The 11060-nt window shown below is 45.3% G+C and overlaps 1 protein-coding gene across 1 annotated transcript; it reads right to left on the bottom strand.

The window, feature by feature from the left end:
• Positions 1 to 828: 828 nt before the first annotated feature.
• DRD1 (dopamine receptor D1) lies at positions 829 to 5473 on the bottom strand. The gene is made up of 2 exons (XM_070378489.1): positions 5358 to 5473; positions 829 to 4310 (listed from the first exon to the last, which is right to left on the bottom strand). The coding sequence occupies exon 2, from the start codon at positions 3804 to 3806 to the stop codon at positions 2466 to 2468; it is 1341 nt and encodes a 446-aa protein (XP_070234590.1). The 5' UTR covers positions 3807 to 4310; positions 5358 to 5473; the 3' UTR covers positions 829 to 2465.
• Between the last annotated feature and the right edge of the window lie 5587 nt (positions 5474 to 11060).

Genomic DNA, 11060 nt, shown 5'->3' with positions numbered 1-11060 from the left:
TCTAGATGTGTTCATTATCTGCCAAAGCCTAGGAAAGGCAAATATGGAATTTAAAAAGACACCATCTGTTGTGTGATGTTCAAATTATAAACTTAACCCTTAATTTTTACATCACCTGCTGTTCAATCATTTTCCTTTGGGATTAAGAGGAAAAAAAAAAAAAGCCAGGTTAGTACATGATCTAAGCAGGTTTAGCAGGATCAATGGAAGTTTTGTGTAAGACTTTTAAATAACCCAGTATCACAGTCTGTATAGTTTCTCCAGAAAGAAATTCTTATATTGTACTCTTAAAACAAATACTAGTCATACAGTGGTTGCCATTAAGTCACAGGTCCACGACCACACAGAACAAGCCAGTCTTTTCTGTAATTTTTATGTTATTTAAAATCTCTAGACTCTTAGAAAGTAAAAATAGAGATTTTAAAAGTCTTTTAAATCTGTAAAATGAAAAGGAGAGTAATTCCTTGAGCAAAGAAGGAAGTGTATTTTTTTTTTTTAATTTTTGGTGGGGGGAGGGGGGAGAATGTTTTTGAGACAGAAGGAAAAGTTTATAGCCCAAAGCAACTTTCTGTTTAAGTATCCAAAGGCAACATATGCCACACATAAGAGGAGACTACCACTAAAAAGAAAAAGAAAAGCAACATATCCTTGAAAATGCCCAAGTTTTCTTACGTGTAGATCTGAAATATTCTAGTTTTTAAAACTCACTTAACTACTGTAGCACAAATGCAACATTCAGGGTGGTTTTGAGTTCACAAAATAATTTTATTATATGTAAGAAAGCATACAGGCAGTAAAATTAAGAAAACATTCACAATGCATAAATAACACAGACCTGATGCAGGAGATAGTTTTCAGTAGATATCTTCCTTGTTACCCACTACATCTGAATGTTGAGTCAATTACTTATCCACAAGAATACTTTGTAAACATTTCCAAAAAATTCTCTTGAAATGCCCCACACGAATTAGTATCTGGCAACAGAGACTCAGAATACTTTTTACAATCCAGGTGATGACACAGGAACTTGATGCCAAAGCACAGAGAAAGGGCTAGCATTTGTCAAAAGAGATGCTGATGGCTTTAGGGTGCTTAACACGAAAGGAGAAAGGGGCTCCTGTTTTTTCCGCCAACAGAAGTGTCTTACTCAAGGATGATAACGAGGCACTATCTGCTAGTTTTATACCATTAACAGTTAGACTTTTTAAAAGAAATCAATTCTAAGTTCAGATTAAAGCATTACCAAAATAGCCCCACTGAGCAGCTTGGCTGGTAAGACGGAGAGGAAGGACTTGACCTTTGCCCCTGGGTGAGACTCTTGTGACACACGAGTTAAGGACACTCACTGTCTTCACTGCACATCTCTAACCAGGGCAGTCATTTATCTGGTTCAGAAAAGCTATCTGACACAGGATATGAGCAAAGACAAAGAGGGCCAATTATTTTACATAAATACAAAATGGCATATACTTTTTATTGCCACCTAATATAAATTTCGAGTTGGATTCTTCTTCAGCTGACTTTTATTTCAGATATTTACAGAACTGCAAATCATTCTGCTGGGAAAGTCTTTGTCACATAAAAAATTTTGAACACAAGAGTGGCTATGCTTTTTTAAAATCTTTCAAAATCTTTTTAGGAGAATAAAGCTATCACAGCATTTGTCAATTCTCATCTCCTATTTAGCTGTGCCAATAAATTTTAAGGAACAGTCACAGCTTCATTTTCTGTTCGTCTTTGCTGCGTTTCTGGAAGTTACAAATGAGCATTTAGGCTCTCAGAGAGTCTGTGTTTGTTTCATTGGCTTATAAAGTGCTAGTCAAATGAACAAAATGCTATTTTAAGATCTCAGATAACTCATTCTATTAAATATGATAAATATAGATTTAATATAATAAATTTAAAATATCCATATAATACAATAAATAAATAAGACCAATATCAACTAAGCATCAATTCTGGGAGAAAAAAAGTCCCATTCCTACTGTAAGGCTCAATTTTTTTTTTTTTTTTTTTTAGGAATAATTTATAAAGGCATGCACCTACCTTTACAATCTGAAAACTTTGCTTGGACCAGTGTTAGCACCTGTTTGTACACAGCAAACTCAACCCTTCTCATTTCCTTCCTGGAAAGCTTCAATTTTAAAGCGAAGCTGTTCATTGTTGATTCTTTGCCCTATTTTAAAGTCCTAAGAATCAGTTTCTAAAAATAACTTTGGAGCCAAAGACAGGTCCCTTGTGAACATTCGCTTCACCTGTGTCCCTCCTGATTCACTATGAACACCACAGAAAACACACTGGAACGCAGATTAAAGTGTAGATAGCTGTGTGTTGAGGGGAAGCAGCAGGGGAGAGCTCGCCCGACATCTCGAGTCTCAGCACGCCTTAGTTTCCTCACCACGAGCCTCAGAGAAAACTCTTGCAGCTTTTGGGACGAGCGTGACTGGCAGGATTCGCCCCAGAGCTCAGGTCGGGTGCTGCCCGTTTTGTGTGATGGGCTGGATCTTCTCAAGAGAGACGTCAGTGTCATAGTCCAAAATGACAGACAGGGCTGGGGACAGCTTCTCCAAGGGCTTGGCTATTCCCACCGCCTCCTCCTTCTTCAGGCCCTCAGAGGAGCCCACAGCGTGTGGGATCAGATACACCACATTGCAGTCCTTGGAGATGGAACCCCGAGGCTCGTGATGGCTGGAAAACACCACAGCCCCATTGTTATTGATGCTAACCGTCTCTATGGCATTATTCGTCGTCGGGCAAAGCCTGTAGCATCCTAAGAGGGTGGAAAATGCCTTCCGAAAATCAGCATTAAAGGCATAAATGATGGGGTTCAAGGAGGAATTAGCCCACCCAAACCACACAAACACATCAAAGGTGATGGAATCGATGCAGAAGGGCTTGGTCTCTCCAGACCCACAGAAGGGCACCATGCAGTTCAAGATGAAGAAAGGGAGCCAGCAGCACACGAACACCCCCATGATCACCGACAGAGTCTTCAGAACTTTAGTCTCTCTTTTGAAGGACATCTTAAAGGAGCTTTCTGGTTGAGAACACTCCATGGGGTTTCCATTACCTGTAGTGGTCTGGCAGTTCTTGGCATGGACTGCTGCCCTCTCCAAGGCTGAGATACGCCGTATTTGTTTCTGGGCGATCCTGTAGATCCTGGTGTAGGTGACAATCATGATGGCCACAGGGATGTAAAAGCTTATTAGAGAGGATGAAATGGCATATGTCCTGCTCAAGCTGGAGTCACAGTTGTTGATGGTCTTGCCCAGGGAAGTGGCATTCCCCTCAGAGGGACCTGTGGGTTTCGCCTTGTGCCAGCTGAGCTGCACGGGGATGAAGGAGATAAGAACCGACAAAGTCCATGCCACACTGATCAGAATGAAGGCTGCCTTGGGGGTCATCTTCCTCTCATACCGGAAGGGGCTAGAGATGGCCCAATACCTGTCCACGCTGATCACACAGAGATTGAGGATGGATGCGGTGGAGCACATGATGTCAAAGGCCACCCAGATGTTACAGAAGGACCCGAAGGGCCAGAAGCCAGCGATCTCGGCCACTGCTTTCCAGGGCATGACCAAGACGGCCACCAAGAGATCCGATACAGCCAAGGAGATGACGAAAAAGTTGGTCACCTTGGATCGCAGGTGGCGGAACCTGATTACGGCGGCACAGACCAGCGTGTTCCCCAGGAGGGTGGACAGGATGAGCAGCGACAGGAAACAGGCTGTGAGAATGCGGAAGGAGAAGTCCCTCTCCGCCACCAGCCCGGTGCCTTCCATGGTAGACGTGTTGAGAGTCCTCATCTTCCTGAGGGTGAGCACAGAGGGGGCTCGGACACCCCCAAGTTCCTAAGCAGGGATTGGGGATCGGTCAGACCTGCAGGAGTCCTCACGGGCCACGCAGCCCCTTGCCCAGCCCCACTTGCTCTCCTGGGTGGAGGTCCTCACCAGCATTCCACCAGACGGCTGCAACAACCGAGTGGCAGGAGCCTGCCCATGGCAGTCCGAGTCAGCCCCTTGGAAGGTCCCTCTTGCTCTCTACAACTGTCTTCTGACTTCCTTGCTCCAGGTCACTGTCGTGGGGACAAGATGACCCTTCAATGCCTCCTGGAAAGCCCTGGTTATTTAGCATATTCTAAGCTGTCAAGCCAGAGACTCTCAGGCCTCTACCGAGCTAGTCAACTGTCGTCACATTCCGGGTCTGTGGCCTCTCTGGTGGTGACAGATAATTCTCCCCTCTGAGGCGCAGCTTAAAATACATGCCCCGCTCCTCCAAGCCCCGGGCTCTGCAGCAGCTCCCCTAAAGCCCTAGAAAGCAAAGAGAAAGCAAAGGTCGTTTGCCGAAAGGAGCAGATCGCATCTTCACTGTCAAGCCCAACCCAGCTCCCTCTGAGCCACCTACCTTGCCTTGGGGTTGTCTCTCTCCAAGCCCCCGGGAGCTCCTGGAGCTCGGAGAGCAGTCTTCGGAGGCGATGCCGCGCCAGGGCACCCAGGAGGCGCGCCTGAGTCCTGCCCTGCGCGCGCAGCTAGGGTTCCGTGACCGATGCGCAAAAATCGCAGGAGCAGGTTTGGGACAAGGATCCCGGGCCAGGTCTACAGAGAGCTGGCGTTGCCCCCCACTGCCTCGAATGGCTGGAGGCGGTTCAAAGCGGACGAGACCCCGGGAAAGCGCTTCCAGGCTCTCGGAGAGAGGGCACCCCCAGTACTACTCACCTGGGCAGCTACCTTTCTCCCGGGGCCGAGCGCCCGGGCACCCCTCGAGCTGCCTCTGGCCCCTCGGGGATGAGCCCTGCGCCTTCCCGCGAAACTGCCCGCTTCCTCCCGGGAGCCCGTGGGCACACGAGGCAGAGAGAGCCGAGCTTGTACCCGAGGGCGCCCGGGCCGGCCGGATTCCCTCGGGGCACAGCCCACCCCGCCCCCGCGTCCCCTCCCCTGCCCCGGAGGCGGGCCTCGCTTGACAGGCAAGAGTTGCAGGCGACAGCCGCACGTGGTTCGCCCGGCTGGTGCCGCGGGCGAAAGGGGTGGGGGGAGCCCAGCTGAGTGCTTGCCCGTCCCGGGTTACCCCGCCAAACCCCGGGCCCCTGGAACCCGGGACGGCACCGGGACAGGGGCCCGTGAGAAAAGACCCCTAAGTGAAAGCCTCAAGCAAGCCCGAGTCTCCAAGAAGCAAAGCTCCGCGCGCCATCCAGCGCCTGCGGGGGTCAACCCCATGCCCTTCTCATGACCAAACGCAAGCTGGGAGCCGGCTCACTCTTCCACGCACATCAACCTCCAGAACAGCCCGGCTCCGACAGGCGCTGCCTCCAAGGGCCCCTCAACTGGGATGAAACGTGCCCCGCGAGCGCCTGTACTCACCGGTCGCCGGGAGGGCTCCGCGCAGGAGCGCGCCTGGGCGGGTGCGCTCCACTGCGCCCCGAGGGCGCTCACCTGGCGCCCAGCTTGGGTAGCGCGCGCGTCCACGGCTGTGGTCAACGCCGGACTGCAGCCTTTGCCCGGCGCTCGGCGAGCGCTGCAAGCCCAGCGCCACGCTTTCAGCGGGCCCGGGGCGCCCTCTGCCGGCCGTTTTGGCTTCCAGCGCCCCGACTGCGCCCTCTCAGACCCCAGCCTCGCCGCGCCTGGACCCACACTTCCTCGACCATGACTGCCAGAACCTGGGAAAGGGGGTGGAGTTCTCTGCTTTAAATCCCTAAAAACTGACAAGGGTGAAAATTTTCTTTTGCTGGCACTTCATTCCTTGAGCCAATGTACAATATTTTCCAGAGCGTTTACTGCATGTACCAAGAGCAACAGGATAAGCAAGATGCAAGCTCTTCTCCCAAAGAGTAAACCAGAGAGATCTGGCATTTACTGAACAGACTCTGGGTCCCAGACACACGCCATATGTCGCCCACCCCTCAAAAAAAAATCCCTCCTCTTAAACTTCCTCATCTCCATTCTGCCCAAGTGGAAAATCAGGTTCAAAAATGTACCCAAAGTTACAGGGTTGCTGAGGGTGTGCCAGCTGCCTGACTCCCACCTTCGTGTTATTTTCACCTACACATCACTGCCTTCTGGGAACTCTGAGTCTAGTCTGGGATTCCACGAACTACATAATTACCCACAAAGCTTATTTAAGGAAAGGACAGGATGGAAGCAAGGGAGCCTGGAGATGACTGCCTCTGAGCCCCTCCCCTGCTGTCCTGGACAAAATCTCAGGGAACAGACTTCACAACTAAAAGGCAGAAATTACCTTTATGTAAATGGTGACATCGCAGTGCCTTGCTGTGCCTTCCTAAGAGTAGGGAAGATAAGCGAGTAGTTTCCATGTCAGACTGCCTGGCTTCCTGTCCCTACCCTGCCACCGCCGGTCATATATGCCCTCTCCCCTCTCCGAGCTTGCTTTCTTCCTCTATAAAATAGTGACGGCATAAAAGGTTTGTTCTAAATATTCAAGGAGATGATGTTTGTTGAGGGCTTGGCACGGAGCCTAGGACCCAGTCAGTTCCCTTTCCTGGTAGGAACCCCTGGGGGCTCATTAGAAAATCTATAGTCTTATTTCGCTGAGAACCTCACCCCACATTGAAAGCCACAATTTTCTTGGTAAAAACCCTGACTCTAAATAATAATTCCATTCAATTAGCCAGTACAAGCTGCACCTTGGTTTTCAATGAAAGAACCGCATTACAGACAGCAGACCCTCCTTCGCTCCCATACCCAGCTGTTCTCCCATCCTCACCTTTACTGTCCCACACAGTGGGACATGGGGCATGAGTCATGGTCACAGATGCAAGCTTTGCCACAAACCTGCCCAAAGAACCACATGCTTGCAGAGTCTTAAAGCCATGCTTAGCATAATACTTCCAGACCATTTTCCTTAAAGTAGTCATTCCCCAAACTTCCTGGCTGTATTGCATCTTTCTCTCCCTTTTCCTAACAAGTGAAAGGATATGCTTCTGGTTGAAGATAGCCATGTCAGCCTGAACATTCTACCCATGAACTCCCCACATTCTGCCCACCCACCCTGGAGTGTTTCCACTGCAATTACCCAGAAACACACAGGTAGGGAAAATTCAGCAATAACCTTAAAGGCAGGAAGCGGGGAATCCTTTTTGGAGAATAAAAGGCAGATTGTAGTGACTGAGCATGCATGAACAGGATTGAACTGGAGGAAGGAGTTGACCCGGGATTTTTCATCTGGGAAGAAACTCCATGAGAACACGCTACAAGATAAAAGTAACAGGGCCTGGAGGTCAGGACAAGGCCAGTGTGAGGTGTAAATTTCTAGTGATTCCCCTGAGAAATACACCCAGCGTCCAAACCTCCCAGAGTCAATAACCCTGGCACTTCCCACTGCTGTTTAGATCAGAGCCCAGTGGCAACCAGTCTGATCTCCAGTGGCATCACATTCAATGAAACAACAGTTCAACAGATGAAAAGTATTTGAACTGAAATTTAAATATGAACCAAAACCTCCGTTGGAGGGAAATGACTTTCACATCACACTTCATATCCTCCTTCTCTCAAGCTCAGCAGCTGCTCAACAACAACCACACACACACACAAAGCTTTCTTTTCTTTGCTTGAAAAATTCCCTAAATTCTTTCCAAGCTATCCCACACTGACCTGTGTCTTTTTCTCTCAACACATTCACCTGAAAAGTCTAGGTTATCAAATCTACGTATTGTACAGCTTGAGAAGTATATCTTCTAAGAGAAAACTTCTGCCATTTTTACTCTCTGAACCTCCAATTTTCTCCTTACCCATAACATACACCCCCTGCCCCAAAAAGACTCAGGAATGCAGCTAGAGGAGGGAAGACTCTGTGAATACCTAACAGGATAATTTTGTTTCCTGTCACCCAAAAAACAAAAGAGTTGGACAATTTCTTACGATTCCAAGACGGACTCCTGAGGTCTCTTTCTGGCAAACGTAGGTTATTGATTTTTGAACATCATTGCTAATGGAGCAGGAGAAAGGAAAGTGTAACTTAAATCTCAGGGTTTTTTCCACTTTGCAGAGAGTGTGAATTTCAGAGGAACTTACAGTTTGGCTAGAAAGTGAGCATGTTAGTTGCTCGGTCGTGTCTGACTCTTTGTGACCCCATGGACTGTAGCCCGCCCGTCTCCTCTGTCCTCGGAATTCTCCAGGCAAGAATATTGGAGTGGGTAGCCATTCCCTTCTCTTGGGAGGATCTTCCAACACAGGGATCAGGTTTGGGTTTTTTTCCCCCATGTTTTCTCTCCCGAAGCCAAGGTGAAACAAAATCTTCCGTTTTGTTCTATAAAAATCTCCCCCACAAACATCAGGAACTGAATATAAATGCAAGCAGGTATTAGCATTAGATCGTGCTGGGAATGTAAACCTCAGCACAAAAGCACCTTTGTTTCCCAAATTGGCATGTCTTTTAAGCACTACCATGATTTATGCACTGCAGGGAGGGGGAAGTTAAAATGTTGCTTTTCAATAAATTTTTATTTGGCATTTGTAAAAGTAAATGAATACAGAAGGCACGCTATCATAGGGGAGCTTAAGCTCATAAAAGACTAAATAAAACAACTGATCTGTCAAGTATAACAAATGAAATATTTGGGAGGCTTTAGGATATTAGCTAATAGGATATTAGCTAATTTAATTAATTTAAATTAGCTAATAGGATATTTAATTTAAATTAATTTAATTTAAATTTAATATTTAATTTATATTTAATTTAACTTAAATTAGCTAATAGGATATTAGCTAATTTAATACCCTAAAGTGATTGCTTATAATGTTAGTGAGAAGAGATAAAGGTTGGCTGACCTTGACTAAATAGCTAGAATGCTTGTTTTACATCATAAATACAACTTCTCTGAAAATTCCTGATCCCATGTTGAAATTTCTTCTCCTATAGCTTATTATATGATTCAAAAATCAACACTATTAAAAATTTTAAATCCACAAGTACCACGTTGGGTGGAGTTTGCGAGGTAGTCCATCTCACATACTGTGTGTGTGTTACTGTTGGGTCTTTCTTGGTTGCCTTTGCTCTCTGTTGTCTGACTTCTGTAGGCTTCCCTGAGTCGTTTTTATGATTTCTTTTTATCTCCTTCATTGCCTTATTGTCTATAATCCTTTGTTTTGATATTTTCGTGCTATTTTCATGCTTTAGGGTTCACATCACATACATGAGACGATGTATAAGATGTAGTTACAGACATAACGGTTTTACTGTGTTTCACAGATATTGTGTGTTTTACAAATTGAGGATCTGTGGCAACTCTGAGCAAATCTGTCAGTGCCCTTTTTCCAGCAGTGCTTGATCGCTTTGTGTGTTTCTGTCACATTTTGGCAATTCTTATAACATTTCAAAGGTTTTCATTAATTTATATTTGTTATGGTGATCAGTGAGCTTTGGTGTTCCTGCTACAACTTGCTGAAAGCTCAGGTGATGGTTACCATTGTTTAGCAATCAAGTATTTTCTTAAGGTATGTACAGTGCTTTTTAATATATAATGCTATTGCACACTTGGTAGACTACAGTATAGTGTAAAACACAACTGTGTATGTACTAGGAAATCAAAAAATTTGTGTGACACATTTTATTTGTGATATTCACTTAATTGTGGTGGTCTGGAAATAGACCCACGGTAGCACTGCAGTACGCCTATATATATCTTCTATCAGACATATGTATGATATTTTATAGATCTGTGAAAGACATGTTATGTCTTATACATCTTTTTCATAGACTGTCTTCAAGTGAAATGCACCATTGTTTGTATAGTTAAGAAATTCACAATAGTATTTTTCTATGTCTTTCCTTTCAATCTTTGTGTTGTTTTGTCATATATTTTACTTCTATAATGATATAAATCCCAGAATACATCATTGTAATTTTTCTTTAAATAGTCAATTATCGGCAGCACTGTTAACAATATCCAAGACATGGAACCAACCTAAATGTCCACTGACGGATGAATGGATAAAGAAGATGTGATATATAAATACCCAAAGGACACTACTTAGTCATGAAAAAGAATAAAATAATACCATTTACAGCAACATGGATGGACCTAGAGATTATCATACTAATTTAAGTAAGTCAGATAGAGAAAGACAAATATCATATGATATCATTTTAACATAATGTAAAGTATGACACAAATGACCTTATCTATGCAACAGAAACAGACTCACAGATAAGAGAGAAAAGACTTGTGGTTGCCAGGACGGTTAGGAGGTGGGGATTGGAAGTTCAGGGTTAGCAAAAACGAACTGTTATATATAGAATGGATAAACAGCAACACTTCACTGTATAGCACTGGGAACTATATTAGTATCCTGGGATAAACTGCCACTCCAGTACTCTTGCCTGGAAAATCCCATGGACGGAGGAGCCTGGTGGGCTGCAGTCCATGGGGTCACGAAGAGTTGGACACGACTGAGCAACTTCACTTTCACTTTTCACTTTCATACACTGGAGAAGGAAATGGCAACCCACTCCAGTGTTCTTGCCTGGAGAATCCCAGGGATGCGGGAGCCAGGTGGGCTGCCGTCTATGGGGTCGCACAGATTCAGACACCATTAAAGCAACTTAGCAGCAGCAGCAGTGATAAACTATAGTGAAAAAGAATGTACATCCACACATATAACTGAATCCCTTTGCTGTACAGCAGAATTAACACAATATTGTAAGTCAACTATACTTCAATAAAATAAATTTTAAATAGTCAGTCAGATATTAAATAGGAAAGAACTATTATGTATTTATGGCATAGTAATGCAGCCATGAAATTAAAAGATGCTTACTCCATGGGAGGAAAGTTATGACCAACCTAGATAGCATATTCAAAAGCAGAGACATTACTTTGCCAACAAAGGTCCGTCTAGTCAAGGCTATGGTTTTTCCAGTGGTCATGTATGGATGTGAGAGTTGGACTGTGAAGAAAGCTGAGTGCCAAAGAATTGATGCTTTTGAACTGCGATGTTGGAGAAGACTTTTGAGAGTCCCTTGGACTGCAAGGAGATCCAACCAGTCCATCGTAAAGGAGATCAGTCCTGGGTGTTCTTTGGAAGGACTGATGCTAAAGCTGAAACTCC

Source organism: Bos mutus, chromosome 10 (genome assembly GCF_027580195.1).
Source record: "Bos mutus isolate GX-2022 chromosome 10, NWIPB_WYAK_1.1, whole genome shotgun sequence".
Taxonomy (NCBI): domain Eukaryota; kingdom Metazoa; phylum Chordata; class Mammalia; order Artiodactyla; family Bovidae; genus Bos; species Bos mutus.
This window is presented reverse-complemented; position numbering and strand designations above follow the sequence as displayed.

Coding starts and splice junctions, on each gene's coding strand:
- DRD1 (XM_070378489.1), bottom strand. CDS start 3,806: ATGAGGACTCTCAACACGTCTACCATGGAAGGCACCGGGCTGGTGGCG.